This window comes from Natrix helvetica, assembly GCF_964273705.1.
Source record: "Natrix helvetica genome assembly, chromosome: 2".
Classification (NCBI taxonomy): domain Eukaryota; kingdom Metazoa; phylum Chordata; class Lepidosauria; order Squamata; family Natricidae; genus Natrix; species Natrix helvetica.
The window spans coordinates 279,189,460-279,213,139 of record NC_138552.1 but is presented as its reverse complement, the minus strand read 5'-3'; the positions used below and the strand labels follow the sequence as shown (position 1 = coordinate 279,213,139).

The window sequence follows — 23,680 nt, the reverse complement described above, 5'->3', positions numbered from 1 at the left end:
CTGTAGCAAGAAAAGTCGTAAAATGGGGCAAAATTCACTTAAGAAATGCCTCACTTGGCAACACAAATTTTGGGCTCAATTGTGGTCGGAAGTCAAGGACTACCTGTATTAAGAGCAACCTTAGTTATCAAAAGTTTGCCTACAGATGATCTGGGGAGAAGGGATTTGCAAATCTAACAGATCAGCCACTTTCAGAAACCCCATGAGATATTGGGGGCAATTGCTATTGGCAGTTGCCTTAGCCACAGTTGTTATCCATACTCCACTTGGACTATGATATTAGGCCACTGTCAACCCCTCCCTATCTATCTATCTATCTATCTATCTATCTATCTATCTATCTATCTATCTATCTATCTATCTATCATCATCTATCTATCTATCTATCTATCTATCATCTATCTATCATCTATCTATCTATCTATCTATCTATCTATCTATCTATATATATATATATATCATCTATCTATCTATGCAATATGTTTAGAAAATAGAATATCATGAAGGCTGCCTTTTCAGAAACTCACTTTAGTATCGTACATTTTCACTATGAATTCTTGAATATGTTAAATTCTCTTCAGTCATTAATAAGGTCACCATTCACAACAGGTGCCACTTTAACAACACAACATAATAGCTCTGTTCTGCAACCACCACACTCCCTTGTGATTCAACACCAAGGCTTTGGGGCATTCCACTGCAGGTTTTTATGCAAACTAATAAGCTACCAGAAATCGTATTTGCCTGTATGTCTCTGTTAGTCACTGGGGCCTGGAGAGGAGCTGAAAGAATTAGAGCCATCATAGTCTGCTTGTTTTTTTAAAAAATCTAAAATATTCTATGTAATACAGAGCATTAATCTCTTCATGCGCCCCATCACCTGGAAAATATGAGTATGAAATAGACATACCCTTTGAAAAAGGAAACATGATTACTGTGGGAAAAGAAAAACCATTTGAGCACCAGATCAAGTATAACTAACTCTCCATAATAAGAGAAGCACAAGTCAGGCAGATACACAGTCATTTCCACATTTTGTTGATCTCATTCTTTGTAATTTCCTAGAGCTTGCACACAAGCATTCCAGCAAAAGAAATTTGATGAATTTCTACCATAGGTATACGTGCATAACGTCATTTTCATGAAGCACCCGAAACTCCCCAAATGAAGAGTTCTGTTAATTTGGTTGGCAATGTCTCTTACCATTCATACAGACAAGCAAGCTTTTCTGAATTACCAAGCACAGGCAATGCTTATGCACCAGTTGCTTGATCTGCCTTTGAATACTGGTTGCTTTTAAATGGGTAAGTTTCTGTGAGGAATAGGTAGAGGTTTGTTAGATTTAAAAAACTCTTTGTTCTAAAAAAAATATTTTATGAGTATGACCAATATGCAACACCTGTCAGCACTGCTCTGTTTATTCAAGACTTTTATTATACATTTAACTACAACAGGACTGACCTAATTACTTAAACTACTAAAGAAGACATGCAGTTGGCAAAAGAGCTTGTGAAACAAAATGTGCTCACAGCCAGTTATATGTTTAACTCTTTAAACATCATCTTTCCCTCAACACCTTCCAACTGCTTTTCTTTCCCTTATTCTCTCTTCTACCACACCCAAAATCTTCCCATTCCATATTCTTTACAGATTAAATATAACTTCTACAGAAAGACAGATACTTATGATCATGTTGCAACTCTGTGCATATACCTAAACCTATACCAATACAGAGAGAGTGAGTGCTAGTTTGGCCTAGTGAAGGGGTCGGCAACCCACGGCTCTGGAGCCACATGTGGCTCTTTCACCCCTCTGCTGCAGCTCCCTGTCACCAGTCGGCTCCACAATTGATAGGGCTTTTGGTTAGGACAGGTAGGGGAAAAAGGACGCTGCACTAGGAGCAGACTCTATGGTGGCAGAACCAGACTTCTGGTAGCAGAGGAAAAAGGACACACTAGGAGGAGACTCTATGCTGGGGGAACCGGACCTCCGGTCAGCTCCAGAATTGAATGGAGGGCTTCCAGTTAGGACCTTTGTGACTCTTTGAGTGTTGGCCTAGTGGTTAAGGCACCAGGCTAGAAATAAGGAGACTGAGAGTTTTAGTACAGCCTTAGGCACGAAAGCCAGCTGGGTGACTCTCTCTCAGTCACTCTCTCTCATCCCAACCTTCCTCACAGGGTTGTTTTTGTGGAGAAAAATGGAGGAAGAAATTTTATGTATGTTTGCCGCCTTGAGTGACTTATAAAAAATAATACAGATGGGATATAAATAAACTATTACCAAACACTTCTGAAAATCAAAATCATCATGTTCAATTAATCTATACAAATTATGATCACAGATGTATTTATGTAGCCATATGGGTAAGCAGATTTCATTTTATAATTGTTAAAGTAGCTTAGGATTCAGGCACATAAAAATAAATTCTATAAGAAAAAAGCCCTTTCCCCCAAACATACACACCTTCATATATTTACAATGGTGGGCATCTCTACAGTTTTGAGAAACTGAAGTAAGCAGTGTCCTAGAATGCTACTTGATAATTTGCACATTTACAAAATGGAGGCCATGCAGAAATCATTAGTTTTAAAACAGATTTATCAGAAGGCTACCTGTCTTCCACGGTGGTTCCCCATCTCATTGGGTATTCCCTCATATGTCTACTTACTGTTTATTCTTTTTCTAGATAGGCGGGCACAGTTCCAAATGAGAAGCCAACCTGCAAATAAATGCCCATTGCAAATGCCCATCACATTAGAGAAGCTCATGAGGCCGATTTAGGATCCCAAGGAACTGAGATATCCCAGACCTATTATTATTATTTGCCAGAGGCTCTATTGGGTAATTTAAGATGAACAGCCTGGTGATAATACCAGTTTTGAGTTTTCTGGCATCAAGCCATATGAAGATTGCAAAGTCATTCTACTATATCATATCAAAATGCCGAGATACCACAAAGAACACACAATCCTGCCTGATCCAAAACAATAGGAAGGCCGCCCTTCCAAAGATGAACCACCTCTGTTCAAATGTGTTTTAATCTGAGCAGTAATCCTTGGTCAAAAAGTCTTTGCCTTAGGCTTGGCTGTCTGTCAAGAATAGATGATATAATCATTCCACAACAACCTGAGGGCTAAATGGAAAAGGAAGGTGCCTGAAACGTAAGAACTTGGTAGGATGACTTGTGCTTTAGAGACAAGAGGCAACTTTGATCTTTCTGCCTTGAAACTACAATGGATTGCTGCTGGGAAAAGGGGTGCTTTTGCCAAGTTTTCTCAAAATTCCCACTTGAGGATCCAGGGTTTTTTCTCTGAAGGATCAGTTTTCCTATGTCACCACATTTCTTTAGGAGGCAGGTAGAAGATAGCAAGAGCCATAGCAAGAGCTCTCATCACAAAAGCCATCTCAGAGACAAAGACTATATGCTGGGAAGCTGCAAGTGAAATTTCCCCTCAACTACACACTAACTAGGCTTTGCAGCAAATTTAATGATGCTGATAGAACAAACCCCAAAACTTTGTGATTAGGAACATTCTAGGTCAACCTAGATCCGTGATGGTGAACCTATGGCACACATGCCAGAGGTGGCACGCAACGGCTTCTCTGTGGGCATGCGAACCATCGCCCCAGTTCAGCTCTGCTGCGCGTGTGTGCGCCTCCTGCCAGCCAGCTGGTCTTCAGGTCTCTGCCGTGCATGTGCAGGGGCGTGCATGCATGCATGGGGGTGCATGCATGTGCAGAGGCATGCGCAAAGCATTTTGGGGATTCGCACACGTGCTTTGGCCACTCAGTCCAGAAAAGGTTAGCCATCACTGACCTAGATGATGCATCAAAATGTAGTTTGCCATTACACAAGTTATTTGCATTTGTGGATATCTCTTTTATTTCCCTTCCAACTCTGTTATTCTGCAAAGGTTAAGGCACGGACATAGAGTTGTTTATATCAGAGTTCCTCAATTTTTATTTCTCCATTCTGAATTGTTTTCTCAGTTGTATTGCAGGGATAAACTATGCTTTCTTACTACATCTAAGGTAATTAAAGGAAATCGTGGAGTGCTATTTCCCAAAGTATAAAATTCTGCCTTCCCAGATCCTCATGTGCCTCTCTGTCCCTAACAGATACACTTTTCCTGCCTTTTTCAGAGCAAAAGTTAGCTAGTTACGTATGACCTTTTTTTTTTTTTTTTTTTGCTAAGTGCAGTTATGTTTGTAAGATGTGGCTTGGTGTTTTGGTTAGCAAGAGAAACTTCAACATATATATCACATAGTTCTGAAGAAAACGTAGTCTTGCATAAGCAGAGAAAAACCTTGCAGGGCACACCTGATTGCTAAACTTTGGCACATTACATTCACACTGAGCCTAGGTAATCTTCAGCAAACTACTATTTCTCAGCTTCAGCTGCATTACAAACAATACCAGTCTACTTCTTCACTGTGGTGGCGCTTTTAAGGTGATGGGCATGGCCAAGTCAGCCTCCTGCACCACGGTGTGGGGGAGGTTGCCCTCCCCAGGCTCTGGAGGCTTTCATCAAGCTGCATTAAAAGGCAACTAAGAGGTAAGAGAAAAGAAGATGCAGGAAGATTAGAGCAGAAGTAGACACATAGGCCTATGAGGGCATAAGAGAGATGTCTTAGTCTTGCCCCACTCACCCCCACATGGTCCCTAAAAATTTGTCTCAGCCCAAACCCAAAACAACCAAAAACTATCCAGATATTCCTTCAGACAAACCACAACCCTTCCCTCCATCAGAATGATCCAGCCAATCTTCCAAGTTACAATGGGTTGGTGTTTTTTTGGTTCTGTGGATGAAATAAAACATATGTTTAGTTTAAGGCATGCCCTTAAAACTATAATTCAAACCAGCCATATTGTAGTTTCATGCGAGTATGATTCATAAGCTTTAACAACCACCACAAAATCTATTGAAGCTCAGATAGCTTTTGAATCTGACCCTGCTCCAGAATAGCCCCACAATAGCCCTGAACCACCTTAAGCAGCAGGAAGAAGAAACCCAGCAAAGAGTATGGAAGTAACTCTATAAATTTGGACAAAACCCCATGTGCATCATCATATTTTAGCACAGGGTGCATTAACCAAGCTAGATATGGCCATATACACAACGGCTCAGTTCTATTTTCCCACAAAAACCCATGAGTGAATAAATGCAATGAGTAAATGCGTTAACACAATAGAAGTAATTTTCTTTTAAGATGCGCTTCCTATCTTACCAGCTTCCATTTACTGCAATCATAAAATAAGCACTGTTCACATATGCAATGAAAAATGGGCATAATAAATAGTTACTTATGATCCTATCCCAAAGAGATGTATATTCAAAGGGGCCGTTGTGCTATTTCTCAGTCCTAGAGATTCCTATTAGATGCAGAACTATTACTAAAGTAATGCTTTTTTAGGTTCATAAAAGGGACAGCAAAGAAGCAAAGAGTGCCTGGAGAAATGCAATACTTCATTTTTTGCATGACACTTTACAGGGTTTGAGTGCATCATATACATTTTCTTAGTAACTGTTACATAATCCTGTTAAGATCGTAAGAAAATACTGAATCATACTATAATTCAGCACTGTCTATGCTTGCCTATTCCTCGCCACCCATCCCGTACTGGCCAGAAATACCATGTTTTCCCGAAAATAAGACAGGGTTTTATTTTCTTTTGACTCCCAAAATAAGCACTTGGCCTTATTTTCGGGGAGGTCTTATTATTTTTGAGGTGCAGGAAGCGGCGAGTGTGGTTACCTCATGGCTGCTGCTGTGTTGCAATATTTTTGGGAAGGGCTTATTTTTGGGGGAAGACTTGTTTTAGCGCATGTGCTCAAAAGCCTGATTGGGCTTATTATCCGGGGAGGTCTTATTTTCAGAGAAACAAGGTAGTTAAATGGGATGCTGGCATCCTGGCAGCCTCCAGCATCATTTTTATTTACAGGAATGTCTCTGTGCCACATATATTTCATAAGCCCAGAACAGAAATACCAGGTAGTTGGTGTAGTGGCTAAAGCACCCGGTGGGAAACCAGAACTGAGTTCTAATCCTGCCTTAGGCATGAAAGCCAACTGGGCAACTTTAGGCCACTCATTTTCTCTCAGCACAACACACCTCACAAGGTTGCTGTTGTGGGGAAAAGAGTATTAGGTATATTCGCTTCCCTTGAGGTATTTACAAAAACAATAAAGGCAGGACTAAAAGAACAAATAATCCCTCAAGAGACATTTGGAAGAACTCTCTAAAAATTCCACTTGAACCCACTGGACTATATACTACCTGAAATTTTCTGCCATTTCTGACCGCAAAGATATTGGACAACAAAGAGATTGGATAACCATTTGTCTGAAGTGGTGTAGAGTTTTTTTGCCTAAGCAGGGGGTTGGACTAGAAGACCTCCAAGCTCCCTTCCAACTCTGTTATTCTGCAAAGGTTAAGGCATGGACATAAAGTTGTTTATATCAAGAGTTCCCCAAGTTTTCCAGCTTTTTAGCCCGATAGGGGAGGGGGGATAGTTCCGAGCACGCAGCTCTGTTTCTGTAAGCAACAGGCATGCATAATCGCTGCTCGTGCAAATGGAGCTGTGCGTGTGTACGACTGTTCATTGCTCACGCAAGTGGAGATCTGTGCACCCGCTTGCCTGCCACTTTCACGGACTGGTTCCTAACGGCTCAAGGCCCGGTAGTGGGCCACAGCCCAGAGGTTGAGGAGCTCTGGTCTATATACAAACATGTTTCCTACCTATGCACCATTACATTTTCTCCTTTGGAAACTGCACAAAAATTCCTATTTCCCAACAAGACCAACTTAGCCTTTTCTCCCTTAAGAGCTCAACCAGACTGAAGACAGGTCTGATGCCAACTTCAGAAAGCTCCTCAAACGACATCATGGCTAAACTTAGCCTTATAGTAGTAGACTCATGGCTCAAAACTCAACTTTCACCGTTATATTACATTAGCTCATAATTCATGATGAAATCCTTGAATGTTACTCAATTTCCCTGAACACATTTTTCTCACTTTTCAAGGACACACAATTGCCACGAATAAATGAAATACCTGTGGATGTACAAATAAATATTAACTATGCTGTTTCCCCTTTCCAAATCTCAAAAGCAGCTTTCATTTTTAACTGGATGGCTAATTATATATTTGATGATACTACAATTTAACTGGATAATTTTAAGGTTCTTATGGTTTTCTTACTTCATTTATACTACCAAGAGAAAAAAAAGGCAACTAGTAATCTTAACAAAGATTTGATCTGTTTTAAGACATGATACTTTATGATACAACCAATCTTCCAAAGGTATATTGTAACTCATCTTAATAGGCAATGGACACTAGGCTATTTTCCATCTGATTGCTAGATAGAGTCTACTGAAAAACACATACTTTTCCATTTATGAACTGCATTCACTTATTCCATCCATTAATAAAACAAACCAGAAAACCCACTCTTTTAAAACAAAATTTATACAGTACACAGAAGAAGAGAGCATTCTATCGAGTAATTACTAGACTCAGATTAATTTCAAACAAGTTAAAGAACAGAAGTATGGAAACTTGACATCAAATTACTGAATTTACTAAAGCATTGTGTTATGGCAAGCATAGGTGTTGTATTTATACTCATGTTCATAGATCAAAGATCCATGGTCCTGACCTAAACAGATTATAATATACATTTTAAAAGGCTGTGTAAATATCACAGTAACAAGAAAGTGTCTCCCAATAAAATTGGCATGCTAGTCAATTGTTAAGCCCAACAACTGTCAAATACTGTCAAATACTTCATTAAGTAGATACCTCAGACATGATTGGTTGATGGAGAGAAAACAAAACCATCTGGTGGCAAGTTAAAATTTGAGAAGAGAAGACCTACTATGAGTTGCACCACATCTTCTCTTCACACATCTACTGAAGAGAGCTCACCTTATAAAAATATCATAATAAACTTTTTAAGTGCCATGCTTCAAGCACAGCTACCCCTCTGGAATCAGTGTGCATTGATACTTTAAGCCAGGGGTGTCCAAACTTGGGAACTTTAAGACTTGTGGACTTCAACTCCCAGAATTCCCCAGCCTGCTGGAAGTTGGAAGTCCGCAAGTCTTAAAAGTTCCCAAGTTTGGAAACCCCTGCTTTAAGCTATACGATGGTCACAGAAGCACAGCCCTTCTATATACCTTTCTCACCCAATTTTAAATGGCTTATCAAATCATCTTCCAGAGCAGAAGTAAAATTCTCCTTTCCCTCCTTCCACATAAACCACAGACTACTTATCATGGAACTGAGCCCTTCCACCTTTAAAAGGGGACATAATCCACTGAAATACTTCTGTTAGCAAAGTAGTATGCTGAATCAGATATGCACATCTCAGCAAATAAGAATGCACATTAAGCATAGCAAATGAGTGATGTTCATTACAGTTATTACCAGAGCACCTTCAAATGTCATAAAAATAAAAAATTCTGACTGGTTTCTGACCATAATCTTACTACAAAGTGATCTTTCCAATTTTAAAAATATAGATGGGAATACTTATAAAAGTTGGCTGCGATTTCTAAGAAACCCAAGATTTGAATAACATACACAGAAAGTTCTGAAAATTCTTTTACAACTTTGCTGCACCCTATTTTTGTTATTCCAGCTATTTATATGTGCATCCTACAATACACAGGGTTATGTCCACCAAAAGTATCTAACAAAGTGCAAGCCAATGAGCAGTAAACTAAAATTATTTGTAAAATCTTCACTTGATTCTTATGTGTCATCGCAAAAGTTTCATAAGTAACACTCCTGAATGAACACTTTCATTATTAAATGCAGAGCTTTTTCTTTTAATTCTCAGTACAAAAATGATTTATCCATGGAAGGAACAACAATAACAAAGCAACAAACTTAATAAATGTTTCACAAAACCGCACACCTCATCCACAGGTACTCAGTTGCAAAAGTTTGCTAGGAAGCAGGCTGCAAAAATTTGCAGCCTGAAGAGCCTTAAGTCCAAGCATAACATTTACGTATGTAGTGGAATCGTTATTTCATTGCGGAGCTTTTAATACAGATGGAGAAGTGATCTCCAAAGTACTAGAGAAACTCTGACTGTGCAGCTTAAAGCTTTTCAGAGACAGTAAGTTCAAAAGCATTTCTCCATCTAAAACTGAAAATCTATCCTCTGTCAAATGATGTGAAACAGTCTAAGCTCTTCTAGTTAGCTGCAACTAAATTGCAAGGAATAGGCCCTGTTCACGTGACACGTTGAACTGGGTCATGGGCTGTGCTGGTTGTTAGCTTATAGCAAAAACAATAGTTCTAGCGAAGAAAATAAATAAAAGGGTTTAGAGCACAACAGGATAAAACACAAGTCCTATTAAGGTATGAAAGCTTCAAACCAGGTAGACCTTATATTGCAGAAGACACAGAGAAGAACTAGGGTTGCAAGCACCCACATTCATGCATCCCACTCGTCTTGCCTCTCGATCTCACCAACTGACCAGAAATTAAAGACTGAAGGGGGAGAGGCACTTATATTTAATTGTTCACTGAACTACTTAACTGCTTTAATTATTTACAATCTGGCACTCTGCTTTATTAAGCTTCTGGACAGTACAGAGAACTGGGTCTTGGAAGGAATTTTTCCAAGTCCTCATATATGCTTAAAAATATGGCTGAATAGGACTACTAGGGATTTTTTTAAAAAAAAACCCTAAACCTACCCCAACTCAAGATCAGAACTATGCTACTAGAGCTAGTCGGCCAGATGGATCAGAGAATATAAGGAGCAAGTGGTAATGTATGCAAAATGGCAGAGGATCTCGCCTCCCCATAGCACAACCTTAATCTGAATAGGGAAATCACCCACATGACTGGCGTTTAAGTAGCAAACAATATAATTTGCTTACATCATTATAAGTTGTGCCCTTTAGTATCACTGAGGATTTAATAGAGTTTGTGTAGCCTGTTACCATAATGAAGACTGAAAGAGCGGGGAGGACCGAAAAGAGAAATGCAAGAAGCTTTACATGCTGTACTGTGAAAGAGCAGATCAGAGAAAATCACCTGATTTTTAGTCACAATGCTTCAATGTCAACACTGATAAGTTGCTTGCAACATCTTCTAGCACTCATTTGTTAACAACTTGGAAACTATTGGCGGTAATTACAAAGCAGCTCTTTTTCTATCTAAGGTATTCTCTTTTCCCATGCTTCCTCTGGAGTGCTGAAGATGGCCAAGCATAAATACAGGCCAGCTGTAAAATTAATGTTAAGGTGACATGGAAGTAATCCATCTCTTGAAGCATTGATTGATGGGCCTATTCTGTGTGCTTAGTGTCCTTTTAAGCTCCATATTTGGAGAACAGACATGATACTTTTCACATTAGGTCACTCACAATTTATAACCGCATTTTAATCTTGATTTCAAAAACAAGTACCAGAAAGTAATCTGAACTTGTTTTAGGTCATAGAAAGCCACAGAAATCCAATATTAGTCTATTATGCCTTGTTATTAACAAATTTGGAATAACCTGCTCTTTTCAAAACACTTTGGCTCATATTACCTGTAACAAATAAATGCAGAATGGTGGGGAAAATGCATGTGTGCATCTACTTCTGCAATCTGTTCACCACAATAAGGAATCCTTAAAAAGCTTGATACATGAAAATTGTTTTTAAAAGGATTGTTAAAATACGTTCAAACATTTACACTTGCATGTCAAAAGTTGCCTATGAAACTGAACTGAAACTAACATTTATTCTTCTGTCATGCTGAGCTTATTCACAATTTCTTTTTCTGGAATACAAACTTGACACATGAATGTAGAATGTGTGAATTGGTAATTGACTTTGCAAAAATTCCTTACTGTGTTGGAAATCGTGCAAAACCTGACACTGTACACTTTGGATACATTTGCACATAATACTGACCATAACTTGCCACCTACACTGACTTTCTGAAAACCTAAGCAAAGTCTTAGATTAAGACCTTCCTCCTGCATGGCCAGGATAACGTAACTCATATCCTTTTGCTATGATTCATAACTTGATTCACAGTACAAAATAAACTCTGGTTAAATTATCCGAATGAACCATAGTTTGGATAGCAAGAGTCAGGGGTCATGGTATCACAAACAAGCACATCTTCCAGTTATCTATGCCGTGTGTGAGTGTGTGTGTGTGTGTGTGTGTGTTATATATTACTATTTTTACCCTATGCCATCTGGTAAACTCTTAAGATTCATTTTTCTTGCCATGTACATGTATACATCCAGATTAGACTGTGTTGTTTTTTTGTATCATATAATATATATCGGTATATGCATAATTTTGTATTTATTTATTTTGTCATGTTTATGTAGTGTCTATTGGAAGTGGAGACCCTTTGAGAGGTGCATGCAACGAAATTTCATTTTAATGCAGGCCGATTAGTGTACATTCAAAGTGACAATAAAGTTATTCTATTCTATTCTTATCCCAACCATGGATAGTCTCAAAATTCAGTGTATTCTCATTATCCTCATTATCAGCATAAGACAATACTCAAACAACATAAATTGGACAAGTAAGATGGCATTCTTTCATATCTAATATTTATTTTGCATGTCAATATGTTTTGTTATTACATAGGTAAAATTGTCAGCCTGCTTCTTTGTTTTCTTGTCAGCTTCAAACATATCATTTTTTTAGATTTGGCAATATTTCTTACTTTCCATATGGCCTCCATTTTTTTTCACATCTCTCTGAATGAGCCATGAATCTGTTTCCCCACAAAAAGGCAGTCTTTACCAAAAGCAGTCTTGTTCACTTAACCACTTATTTTACATTGTGAACACAATAGATAACTTATATAATTACACCAGAGTGGTTAATGCTGTAACGTGTGAATAAGGGGCAACATTCTTAAATGCCACCAGATGTCTCCATTCCACAGTCACTGTCATTAAGAACTCTTATTAAGCTTTTAAATAAAAGTACATCAGTAAGGACATTAATTTGATATAAAACAGAAACAAGTAAACAACTACATGTCTAATCCAAATGTCTAACTGCAAAAAAAAAAAAAAAAACAAGTGTCAGCAACTATGTGTAATGCCAGACTAAATATACATATATCCTACACAACCATTCAAACACACATTTTTGGTTAAAAAAAAAGAGCCACAGGTTCACCAGTTTATAAATATTTTTTTCAGTGCTCTCCATTTACTATGAGAAAAACCTATTGGAATTTCTCGATCAGCTAAATGTGCAAAGTTATCCTTAGTAAGATGTCAAGAAAATAAGCTTTTTAATAACAATCTAGAATAGAGAATTCAATTGTAGCTTGCACGGGAATCTGGAGCTGTCTCCCAAGAGGAGAGAAGGGAGGGAAAGATTTGGAAGTCCTTTCTTGAAGCATAGGAATTTATACCATTATTAGTGTTTTCTGATCCTCTTTCCCCTCTCTCTACAAAACAGAGTAAATAGCACTGGGCTACCAGAAAAATAAAAAGGGGTGCGGTGGGTCAATGGCTAAGACGTTGAGCTTGTTGATCAGAAAGGTCAGAGGTTCAGCGGTTAAAATCCGTAGCGCCACATAACAGAGTGAGTTCCTGCTACTTGTCCCAGCTTCTGCCAACCCAGCAGTTCAAAAGCATAAAAATGCAAATAGGAACCACCTTTGGTGGGAAGATAACAGCGGTGTGCCTTTGGCATTTAGTCATGCTGGCCACACGACCACGGAGACATCTTCGGAAAACACTGGCTCTTTGGCTTTGAAACAGAGATGAGCACCACCCCCTAGAGTCAGGAATGACTAGCACATATGTGCGAGGGGAACCTTTACCTTACCAGAAGAATTATCAAAATGGCTCTTGAAACATTTGGAGAAAGCATGCTATAAATGGTAATCATTATTATTCCAGTTCTTGCCAAAAACATCTACAAAAAATCCAGAAGAAAAATATCAAAGCATTCTTTGCTTCCAGATACGGACTATCCTACTTTATCAAGACAAGATAGGAATAACCAGAATTTGGAAATTCCAAGACCTCCCCGCCCAATTCTTACCCATTAATTACATTCCATGAGGTCTGATTCAGGTCCCACAGGTATGTATTTGCAAGTATAAATATATACAGGTAATCCTTGACTTACGACCGTAAGGCAACCTGCCATCATAGTCATAAGCCATGATGATTATAAAATGAATGTGGTCACATAGCCAACCCAATTTTATGGGGGTTTTTTTTGCAGCAGTTGTGCTGAGTTTGGGCAAAAATATCATAAAATGCAGTCATGTGTGCATGAAACACTGCAGACTGCCATAAATGTGGCCCAGTTGCCAAGTGCCCAAAGTTTGGTCATGAGACCATCACAGGTAAAGGACGAAAATATTTTAATACACTGAATTTACTGGGCTAGATTGACAAATGGCCTGGCTTAATACGAGAGGAAGCTTCCGGATTCAAATGAACTCATAAGATCTCCCAAATGGAAAACAAATGCAGATTTGCCATACCGGCATGCCTAATACTTGAAGCTTCAGACAGACTGGCAGCAAGTCAAAAGAATAATGGCAAGGAAACCTAGAGAAAGCTTTCAAAAGCAGACTGCTATTTTCATGAAGCAAAAATTTTAAAAAAATGGATTGACTTGTACATTGATTCAGTCGTAAGCAAGATGATAGATCAGAACAGACATGAGTATCTCACAGTCTTTCCATGCCAGTTTTCATACCAATGCAAACCATTAGTGTGCTTCTAAGTAAAGTTACTATGTCGTGTGGAACCACAAAAAGGATTAGGTCTATGCATGATTCTAATTCTTTACATAGAATAAACTACCAGACAAAAATGGTTCCCAGCGATAGTTCTCACACGTTCCTGATGTAATAAATATGCAGTGTAATCTAGCCATGAGTGTAGTAACACCAGAAGCTGTTCATGTTCTTTAGTACTACAGCCCAACACTTTAACTCTTCACTTAGGTATTAAAAGCCAAGCTCATCATGATAGCATTCAAATGTCTCCAGGGTTTTGTCTGCACTACAAAGTTTATTATTAAGCCAATGACTACCCCTTCAGCCATTATTAAATATGGTTTGGCAACTAGTTACTGCATCAGCAGTGTTCAATGCCCAATTTAGAAAGTATAATTGCCCTACAAGAGGCCTGTCCACTGGTGCTAAGTTGATACCTGGTTTCCATAAGCAGGGAAGCCCCATATTCTATCCCAAAAAATATTGATTTGTAAAACAAGGGACCATATTTTCACTTATTTTTCCCAATAACCTAAAAGTAATGGAGAGACATTTTAAAATGTAACTCAGCGTGACCTATTTTCTCTTCTCCTCCTCTCAAACTATAGAACACACTGTAGTAAAGCCTCAATTTAGTAGATCTTAATTCAACAGTTGAAATTCCAGTGGCATTTACATCATCGGCAAAATAATGTGATTGTTGTTGATGTAAATTAAAATAAATGACATAAACAGGTGCAAATGAAGTAAATATCATTATTTGCATACTGATGTCATCACAGGGTATATGCTCTCTAATTTAATGGACAATCTGGAGTAACGGGAACATTTTACTAGTATTCTGAAATAGGTTATTACTATGTTCTGGGGTAGAAGACAAACTGCACTGAAACATAATTAATGTAGACACACGGCACCCAGGTTATAAATTCTCAGTGATCCATGAAGGTTATTGAACAGGCCTTGGCCAAGTCCCTGATCTGATCTGCACATCACAGTAAGCCATATTTTGTTTAACCAAGGTTTACTCAATAAAAAACAACTGGCTGGGTTGAAAGCCGAGCAAGCCACATTCCATATCAGGTTTAGAGAATATGTGAACTCAGAGTCACACTGGCAAAGAATAAACTCCCAGAAATATATATGTTTATACAGTACACTTGGATAATCTTCTTTGGAAAAAGGCAAAGAATCCATGCCAGCAGCCTCATCAGATGTGGATCGGTCAAGTTAAACTTGGGCTTAACTCAACTTCAAATTAGCCATTTAGATTCTGAGGCAAAACATGGTACTGCCAAGTGCAAACTATCCATATCCAGGAGCCCTTCTATAATACTGGGAATGGAAGGCAAAATCGAGCAGAAGGGGTAGGGGGGAATCAAAACGAGTCTTAGATAAAACTGGAGGCCAATACAAAATCTGCACTAGTGAGTTATCTATGAAATAAGTCTGAAACGTACCTGCACCTACCAACATGTATGTTACAGGACTGGTCATCTAACGTTAAGTAAACTTTGTTGGTACTTTAGAGCCCCCAGTTTTCCGTTCCAAGAAAACCAGGAAAAGCATATAGAAACCAAAACTTGTGGGCTCTAAGTGGCTTCCAGAATCGTGACTTGTATGGACCAAGAAAAAAATGATTCAAGAAGTGATAGAACCAAAAGTATCAAGGACGTAATCCAGGTTAGGCTCCCGTCTCACAGAGCCAGCATCCGATAGTAACCTAAAACATTTGTGAAGCACAATTTTGGCTAGCTGCCTCATGAGTAAGCCTCTGCAGTTAACAGCCCCAGCCATCAAGACTCTCCCATAACAGTGAGTTCATGAAGCTGAGAGGAAAGAAGGATGTGTCAACCCCACACTATGTTCTTGGCTTTTTAAAGATTCACGCTGATACGATCTCAAGTGTAAGACTGTGGAGCCTGGAGCTGTATATTATGATGTAGAAGAGGTTGGAGCCAAAAATCTGCCTCTCACTGTCAGGTATCTAAAGGGGCAGTTACCAACGGGCAGCCTGACTACTTTTCTTAGTTTCTTATCTCCCACCAGCAGAAAAGTTTCTTTTGACCTCCATATAGGTTCTCCCAGGGAAAGGAAAAAAAAAAAGGAATCAAGCAGCAGCGTGGAATAGATATCGATCAGATATGGTCTTCAAGTAACCAATGAAGCCTCTGGAAAATTTCTACCCGACAAAGCACTAATGGTAGTCAAGTATTTCTAAACTATGTGATCTTTCACAAATGCCACAGGAAAAAAAGAAGAAGAGGAGTCAGACGGATTGGTAGAGATCCATTTCACTTTATGCCCAGTGCACCCACAGAAGAATTCCACTGCATAAAAATAATGGAGATCGGAATCAGATTCTCCAATAAACAGTGAGAACCAGATACTTTCTTCCCTATTAGTTCTTTCAGCCCATAAAAGGAAATCTGACATAAATTCAAAGGGCAGGACAACTCAAGCTGACAGGTTTTCACTGTAGTGTTGACTATCCTAGAGTAGGGATTACAAACTCAGTGTTCCGTTGTATAGTTAACTTTTTAAATAAAGTACACACATTCTAAGGCCTGCATGTGTGTTAATCGTTGCTGGTTCTAACAAACTCTTCGGATACTGCCTTCTTTCCATACAGCCCAGCAAGGGGAGAGTCTTTATCAGACACATTCTTCATAGCCAAGAGGGAAAAACTACAAAGCCAAAGAAGAGCTAAGGTAGAGTGAAGTGTTTGGCATCACTGATATTCTTTTGCGCTTCTCAAAGAAAAATGTGTGGCACTGTACAGAAGAGGGCAATGGTAGCTGCTCTTCCTTAAAATACACGGCAAGAAGAGCGCTGCAGAATAGCTTGTCAGCCACAACTCTTTTAGCATTCATCAGAGACAACAGTATGTACAAGTTCATGAAGATTTCTGAGTATATCTTGCCTTGGGAAGAGAGCGGCAATTATATCTGTATTACACTACATACTGCATCCCTATGATAGATGAACTGTTGCAGTATCATTATCTTCCTAGCAAGGCAGCCAATTAACACAAAGCCGGGGCTATACACAGCATAAAGAAATTTTGTGTAAAAGAAATTATTAATCAAATAGAACTCTCCGCCAATATTGCCAGAAGGTTTCAACAAGAAATCTAGCACTACTGAGAAGAGGGTCACATTTAGTTTGACAAAAACAAGATTGAAGTTTATACAAATGTGCCAAATCAAGTTTTACAGTAGGCACAGGAATTAAACTGAACTATTTTTGCAAAGCAGTAACAAAAAAAAAAAAAGATGATCAAACTGCCATTTGGCTGCATTTCTTTGCTATTATATTTACATATGTTTACACTTTGAAATGTTCGGTTTTAATCAATGTAGCTTTATTTTCACAAACACGGTATTTATAGAAGTACCCATGCAGTAGCAACCAAAACGTTTTGGGATTATTCTCACGGGATGTGCAAATTTTTCCATTCAAAGCAATTACAATACATAGGCAAAAGTGAAGTCAGCCACAATTAGAGTTGTCAGATCATGTTTAACTACATCTTAATCTAATCCATACAATTCCACATCTGGGTCTCATTTCCTGAATTCCTGTAGGTATTTTAGCCACTTTTAAGAACTCTTTCAAGTACAGAAAGTTCAAACAAGCCTACCTTAATCAAAAGATCTTTTTTTAAAAAAACACAGGGCAAATAAATAATTTGCCTTATCTTTTAATCTTTTTCCAGGGCAAAAGACCAGCAGCCCCTACCCTCATGAGGACAAAAAGAAGAAAACAGTTGGATGGCATTTTACATTCGTGAGCCAGAATGTTTCCAACAGTTAAAACTCCCAATTGACAAAAAAGCTGGGGTAGTACAAACATCATTCCACTCCACAACGCGGGCTCCCACACCACACACGCATGCACACACACACAACCCAAAAACCAGGGTGTCTTACTATCACTTTTATTCTCAGGACACCAGAGGAATACACACACCCGTTTAGCAAGCAGTCTCTAATGCAAGCACACACAAACAGAGCCCTCACCTTTACTTCCTCTTCAGCTGTGCCAAACATCTATGTATGGACAACTTCCAGCTCTTTCTATGCTGAACTATCCCCATACCAACAGGGGCATTGGCTGAACAGACTACTCAGCAGGGGAGAAAGGAAGGAGGGGGGGGAAGAGCAGGTCTCCAGCCAAATTCATTTACATGTCAGGCATTTATAGAGGCTGGAGAGTTTCCTGCCCCAGATCAACCAATCTATGCCACAAAAACACTGATCGACAGGGAAAGCTCCTACTGGTCTTTTGTGTTCTTCCTACTTGTCCTTCATATTTATTTACCCATGTACGCGCCCGCATACACACACACACATCCCTGAGCAGTGTTATTAAGTAGTCTGCAATCTCATCAAGGAACAACCCACCCACATACATAAGACAATCTTTATCTTGTCCATTTGCTCCCTTCCACAAACTTCTTTAAATATGACTTCTAAACGTTAAAAATAGAGAGAAGCATGTATCAAAATACTTGATACAGAAATTGTTCCCGCAGGGACCTCCACCAGGCAGAGGCCTTGTCCCTGCCAACAATGAGAACACTGAGATAAGGAAATAAGATAAACAATGACAGCCCCCACCACCACCAGCCATAAGGGGGGGAAAAAGCAACAAAGAGGCATCCCCCTTCCCTTCCACCATCTAAATATTATACATTAAGACAGCTGGTCCAGGGGAGTTGGTGTCCCTAGAAGGTCCGAGGGAGCTTGCAGTTCTATAGCTCCCCCCCCCCAAATTAAAAAAAATAACATCCTTAAAGTTTCTGGAAGCTCTCATCAGGGGCAGTTATTAATTAGAGTTTTGTATCAAATACCCACATTTTTTCCAAATGTATTCCGCCAAAGTCAAGATGATCCCACACATATACATACATACATACATACATACATACATACATACATAAACACATCCCTCCGGGATCACGGATATCAACATTACAATGACACACCATGCAGAGACTTCTCTAACCCCCCCCCAAAATTTGCAGAAACAACTTTTCCACAGGCACATGAAGTAACATCTGGAAAATGTGTGAAAGGAGAGGAGGGGGGTGTCAGCAAAATATGTCAATTGAGAAGTAAAGATGGCTCAGAACCCCCTTCTCCAAGCTGCAACTCAGCCTCTTAAAATGCAGAAAGGACAGGTGAAGATAAAAGCACACAATCCCACAGAAGAGCCATACACGCAATGCATTTCAATTTAAGGGGGAAATGACATAAAGTGCAAAAGAAACAGGTCCTGCTACTGAGTAGCCTCTCTCCATTCTCAAAACCATCTCCAAAGATTCAATTCAAACTTTGAAAGGAGGAATTTTCCTAAACGAGAGAATTGCTCCTTCTTTCCACAAAAGTGCAGCTGATACGGAAAACAAACAGGGTTGAAGAGGGTCAGTTCGAGCCTTAAAGGCGTCCTGGCTGGAACTCAGGGAGCCATCCCATTTTTAGGAAAAAGCGGGTGGAGGAAAGGGGTCCTTTCAAAAGAGGAGATTCCCCCCCCCACTTCCTTTCAAGAGAACCAGCAAAAAGTTCTCCGTTTGCCCAAAGCACCCAGCACCCCATGTAAGCAAAACAGAAGACCATCCCTTAGATTAACCTGAAGCTGCAATCTTAAGCATGACATTTACTTAAGAGCAAATACAGAACAGTAGGATTTATTTCTTTACTCCTCTCCCAATCCACCAAAAGAATTGGGGGGGGGGTGTTCATGGGAGGAGAATAGCCATGTCAGACTTGCCTTGTCCTCCCCCATTACAAGATCTCCGTCTCCCGCTTCGTTCTCTCTCTGGCACACAATATAACATCAAAGGCGAACAGTGGACCCCATAACATACAACAGGATTAGACAAGTCCTCCCCTGACCTTGCACATTCTCTCTTCCTTCCCACACTATGAAAGAAGAATCAACTAATTCGACCCCTCCCCCCCTTTTAACTCGTTCTGGGGAAATTGGGAAAAGAAGTGGGAGGAAACGCTTCCTCCCCAAATGCTCTGAGCGGGGAAAAGGAGAGAAAATTGGCATTATTTCACAAAGGGACTGAAATGTCCTTTCTAATAAAAATAGGAGTGAGTGAATAGAGAACTGCAAGGGTAGGACTTACCTAAATATAGTACACTCATTATCAATTAGTACTAGCCAATGCTTCCCCCCAAAGGAAAAAAAAAACCCAAACCATAAAATGCATTATATTATAGTAGGGTTTCTTCAAAAAGAAAGGCAATATTCCAAATCTTCTTCCTTAACCCTCCCTCCCCCCCCAAAAAAAAGATTTGACTGAGTGGAGATGGGAAATCTTAAAACATTAAATAAGCCAACAAAAAAAAGGGGGAGGGGGTCAAAAGTAACTTTGAAGGAACCCCTCCCCACAAAATAATGCCAGAATTTTAAAGTAGCTAAACCCAATATTAAGGCAGCTCACATTTTTTTCCAGCTATTCACATTAGTTTACCATCAGGATAAAAAAAAAAGACATGTTTGATAAGGGTGGAAAAAAAGTTGATGCTTTGATGACAGAGGAGGGAGAAAAATTGGGGGTCCTTCTCTTCCCCCCCCCTTTCATAAGGCAGCTTCTGACATTGGGGAGGCAGGAAAGCCATTCCTTCCTAGTAGCTTTCCCCCCCTTCCCTGGGCAGTGTATAAACTCCTTGCAAAGTTTCCCACGAGCTTCAATGTAATGCATTTAGTGTGCGTGTGCTTGGAGGGGGGGGGGGGTTAAGTCCAGAAGGAAAAATGCTTTTTTGGAGGAGCCGGAGCAGAAAGAAACAGATTACAAGATCTGCACATAAAAATACATCTACAGCATTTTCTTTTAGCAGTTCTTCCCCCATCCCATAACATTTAGTCCTTGTTAAGAAGAAAAGGGACTCCTTCCAGTAGGGAGTGGGGGGGGGATTTGAAATGAGTGAAAGAAACAGGTCAGAGACTCCCTCCGTTACAGGTTATTTTAATATTCCTTCCTCTGCATAAAAAAGAGGGGTTTCTAGAGGATGACAGAGTCAAAGAAAGGAAGCAACCTCAGAACACCTCCCTCCCACCTCCAACACACAGCTTTGGAAGGGGAAATCAACCTAGAAAATAGAAAAAGCAAGAGATCCACATGCGTCTGTTTTAAAAATACATATTATGATGATTTTAGTTCCTTAATTCTTTCACTTTATATAAAATTGGAGGAGTGGTACAGAAAAAGAAGAAAAGATAGGGGTATCTGATGGAGGGAGAGAGGTGAAAAAAAGGAAAGAAAAATAAGGCAGCCCCCCCCTCCCACTCAAGTAAAATTTCCTTAAGTCTAGCCCCCTCCCCCAAACTATGGGACTGTTGAAAGATACTAATTGTGGGCTGTTTGTTAAATAAAAGTGTTATTAAAGTAAGGTCCGTTTTAGAAGGGGGAGTGCAAAAATAAGTAGAAATCCGGAAAGGGGGGGGAACACACAATATATCCAGTTATTAATAAAAACCCTTCACTCTTCCCTCCTTTTTAAAAAGGGGACTAGTCTTTTAGGGGAGGGGGTCTTTTTAAGGAAAAGTGCTGTGGAAGAATTGAACGCGTCTGGGTTTAGGGGAAGGGGCTGCACAAATAACCCAGGCTCAAGGAAGAGAGGGCAGACCCGCTCCCCGTTATTGTTATTAGTATTAGTATCACCCCCGGTGACTCTCTGACCTCCCTTATTTATAAAAACTAGGGCTGCGGGGGGAGGCTTAAAGGAAACCCGGAGTGATGCTGTTTTGGGGAAGGGGCGCTTCGGCGAGGGGACGGAGAGAGGGGGGGGGAGAGAGAGAAGGAGGTGGCGAAGCGGCTCCTCCATCCCGGGACAAGCCACCTCGGCGGCGGCGGCGCCATCTTGTTGGGATCGATGAATTGAACAAAGAGGATCAATTTCTGATCGCGGCGCCGGCGCCGGGTTATCGATGGGAGGGAGAGCGGAAAGAGGCGACGGGAGGCGGGCAGGGCTGGCGGCCGCCACCGCCGGGTCTCCGCCGGGCTTGGAGGGAGCGGGGGGGGGACACGACCCACTGAGGGGGGGGGCTGCTTCTGCCCGGACTTTTTTTTCTTGGAGGGGGGGCGGGAGGTTTTCTTAAAGGGGGAAGACAAGGGGGAGCCCCCCCTCCCCAGGGCGCCTGCAAAGGGGGGAAGAGAGGGAGGGAGGGAGAGAGGAGGGGAGAGCGAAGGAGGAAAGGGGGTCCCGCGGAGAGGGGGAGCCCCACGCGCCAACGGACCCCGAGCCTGACCTGCAGCTGCTGTAAATCAAAGCGCTTCCAATATTGAAACATCGATCCCACATTGGCCGCCATCTTGAGACATATTGAGACAGAAGTGAGCGGCGGATCGAGCGAGAGAGAGAGAGAGAGGGGCTGGAGAGTGCACGGGGAGGGAGGGAGGAGGAGGAGGAGGAGGAAAGGGGGAGGAAGAGAGAGAGAGGGAGGGAGCGAGCGGGCGAGACGCTCAGAGGAGAGAGAGAGAGAGAGAGGCCGGCAGCAAAGCCAGGCAAGTCGAGGGCGCGCGGAAAACCCGGACCGGCGAAACAGGGAGCTCTCGGAATGGCGGGCTGGACTTGCCAGCCCAGGGAGAGAGAGAGAGAGAGAGAGAACATGAATGTGGGTTCACTTCAGACATTTTTTTTATCTCTCGCGAAACGGGCACTCTTCCTTTGTGTCCACCGCAAGAAGACGCGCACTTTTATGCGGTTTTTTTTTTTTTGACTTTGGGACTCAAGTTATTCTGTGGTGGTTTCCCCCCCCCTCCTTTTTTTCCTCTCGCGCTGCATGCACACTTGCTATGTGTAATGGATCTGTATTTAAAAACAAAAAAAAGACGGGAACGCGGACTAACGCACGCACATATAATGCCACCCCAGACTCATGAATAGAGGCGTAAATAGCAGAAGTATTAGAATGCAAATGGGTCTGAATTTCATTTTAAAAGTCACCTAGAAATGTTTGCATCCTTACTTTTGGGGGGCATAACTTTCACCAGCGGTGGTTGTCTTTGGGCTTTCTTACTCAGAGCTTGTGTGGGCATGGATCTAAGGGTCGTATTTAAGACTCATTTATTTGTGCGTTCTATAAAACAGTGGAATAGCTGTACTCTAAAACTATTGGGGAGTTTGAAAGATCAATGATAAAAATTAAATGCATTTAATTTTAGGGGGGGAAATAGTACTGTCCTTAAAAGAGCTAGTTTAAATTTTTAATCAATGGTGTAAAGAGCACTCCACCTGGGTACATGTATTTTGATAATAGTGGAAATACAATAAAACCCTCATAAAATGGCATGTACTTGTAAATAAAACTGTAAAGTATAGAAAAGTGCTTAAGGGTAGTCCAACAGTATGTACCTCCCAGAGCCCCTCTTTTGGGGAGGGGGAGTTAGAAACATAAAATATAATTAAAATCCGTCTGGGTTTCACTTTCCTAGGTTGTATTTAAAAGATTGCAATGGTGAATGCATTTATCTTAAAACAGTGAAATTTACTCTTTTGCAAACATGCTTAAATATGTGTTTATAAATGTGCAGAATTAAATAGGATTCATTGATCAAATGCACGACCTCCGCATCCAACATCTTGTTCGCAGCCACTGTGTCTTACCATCAAACACAAAATGTTAAGGGTGAAAGAAATATTAAATCAATGGGAAGTCATCCCAATGGAATTTGATCGGAATTGAACTGAATCCTTCTCCTGGCCTTGCATTCCTTTTAGAAGATGTGCCTCTACATATGGCATAAATCCAAAGTCAAACAAACCCCTTGGACCTCCCCATAGCCTTGACATTAATAAATGAAATTAGGTATTTCTTTGCTTCCTTCTAATGTTTGTCTGGATTTTTGCAACCCAGAGCTATAGCCCTAAATGAATTGGGATGGAAGGATTCTTTTCTGCCTCCCCACCCTAACAAACTTCGTT

At 40.4% G+C, this 23,680-nt stretch overlaps 1 protein-coding gene across 6 annotated transcripts in view; it reads right to left on the bottom strand.

Annotated features, from left to right (window-relative positions):
- The window catches only part of CUX1 (cut like homeobox 1), a 376,350-nt gene extending 354,132 nt beyond the window's left edge, over nucleotides 1-22,218 (bottom strand). For 4 of the 6 annotated variants that reach the window (XR_014174281.1, XM_081940389.1, XM_081940391.1 and 1 more), the window contains exon 1: nucleotides 22,005-22,218. Coding sequence is in view for 5 of the 6 variants with exons in the window: in XM_081940389.1 (XP_081796515.1) it covers nucleotides 22,005-22,067 (63 nt within the window). In the remaining variant the exon portion in view is untranslated. Of the gene's footprint in view, nucleotides 1-19,510; nucleotides 19,688-22,004 lie in introns of those variants that run through there. The other 2 variants (XM_081940393.1, XM_081940390.1) reach the window with 2 other exon arrangements.
- Nucleotides 22,219-23,680: the final 1,462 nt, after the last annotated feature.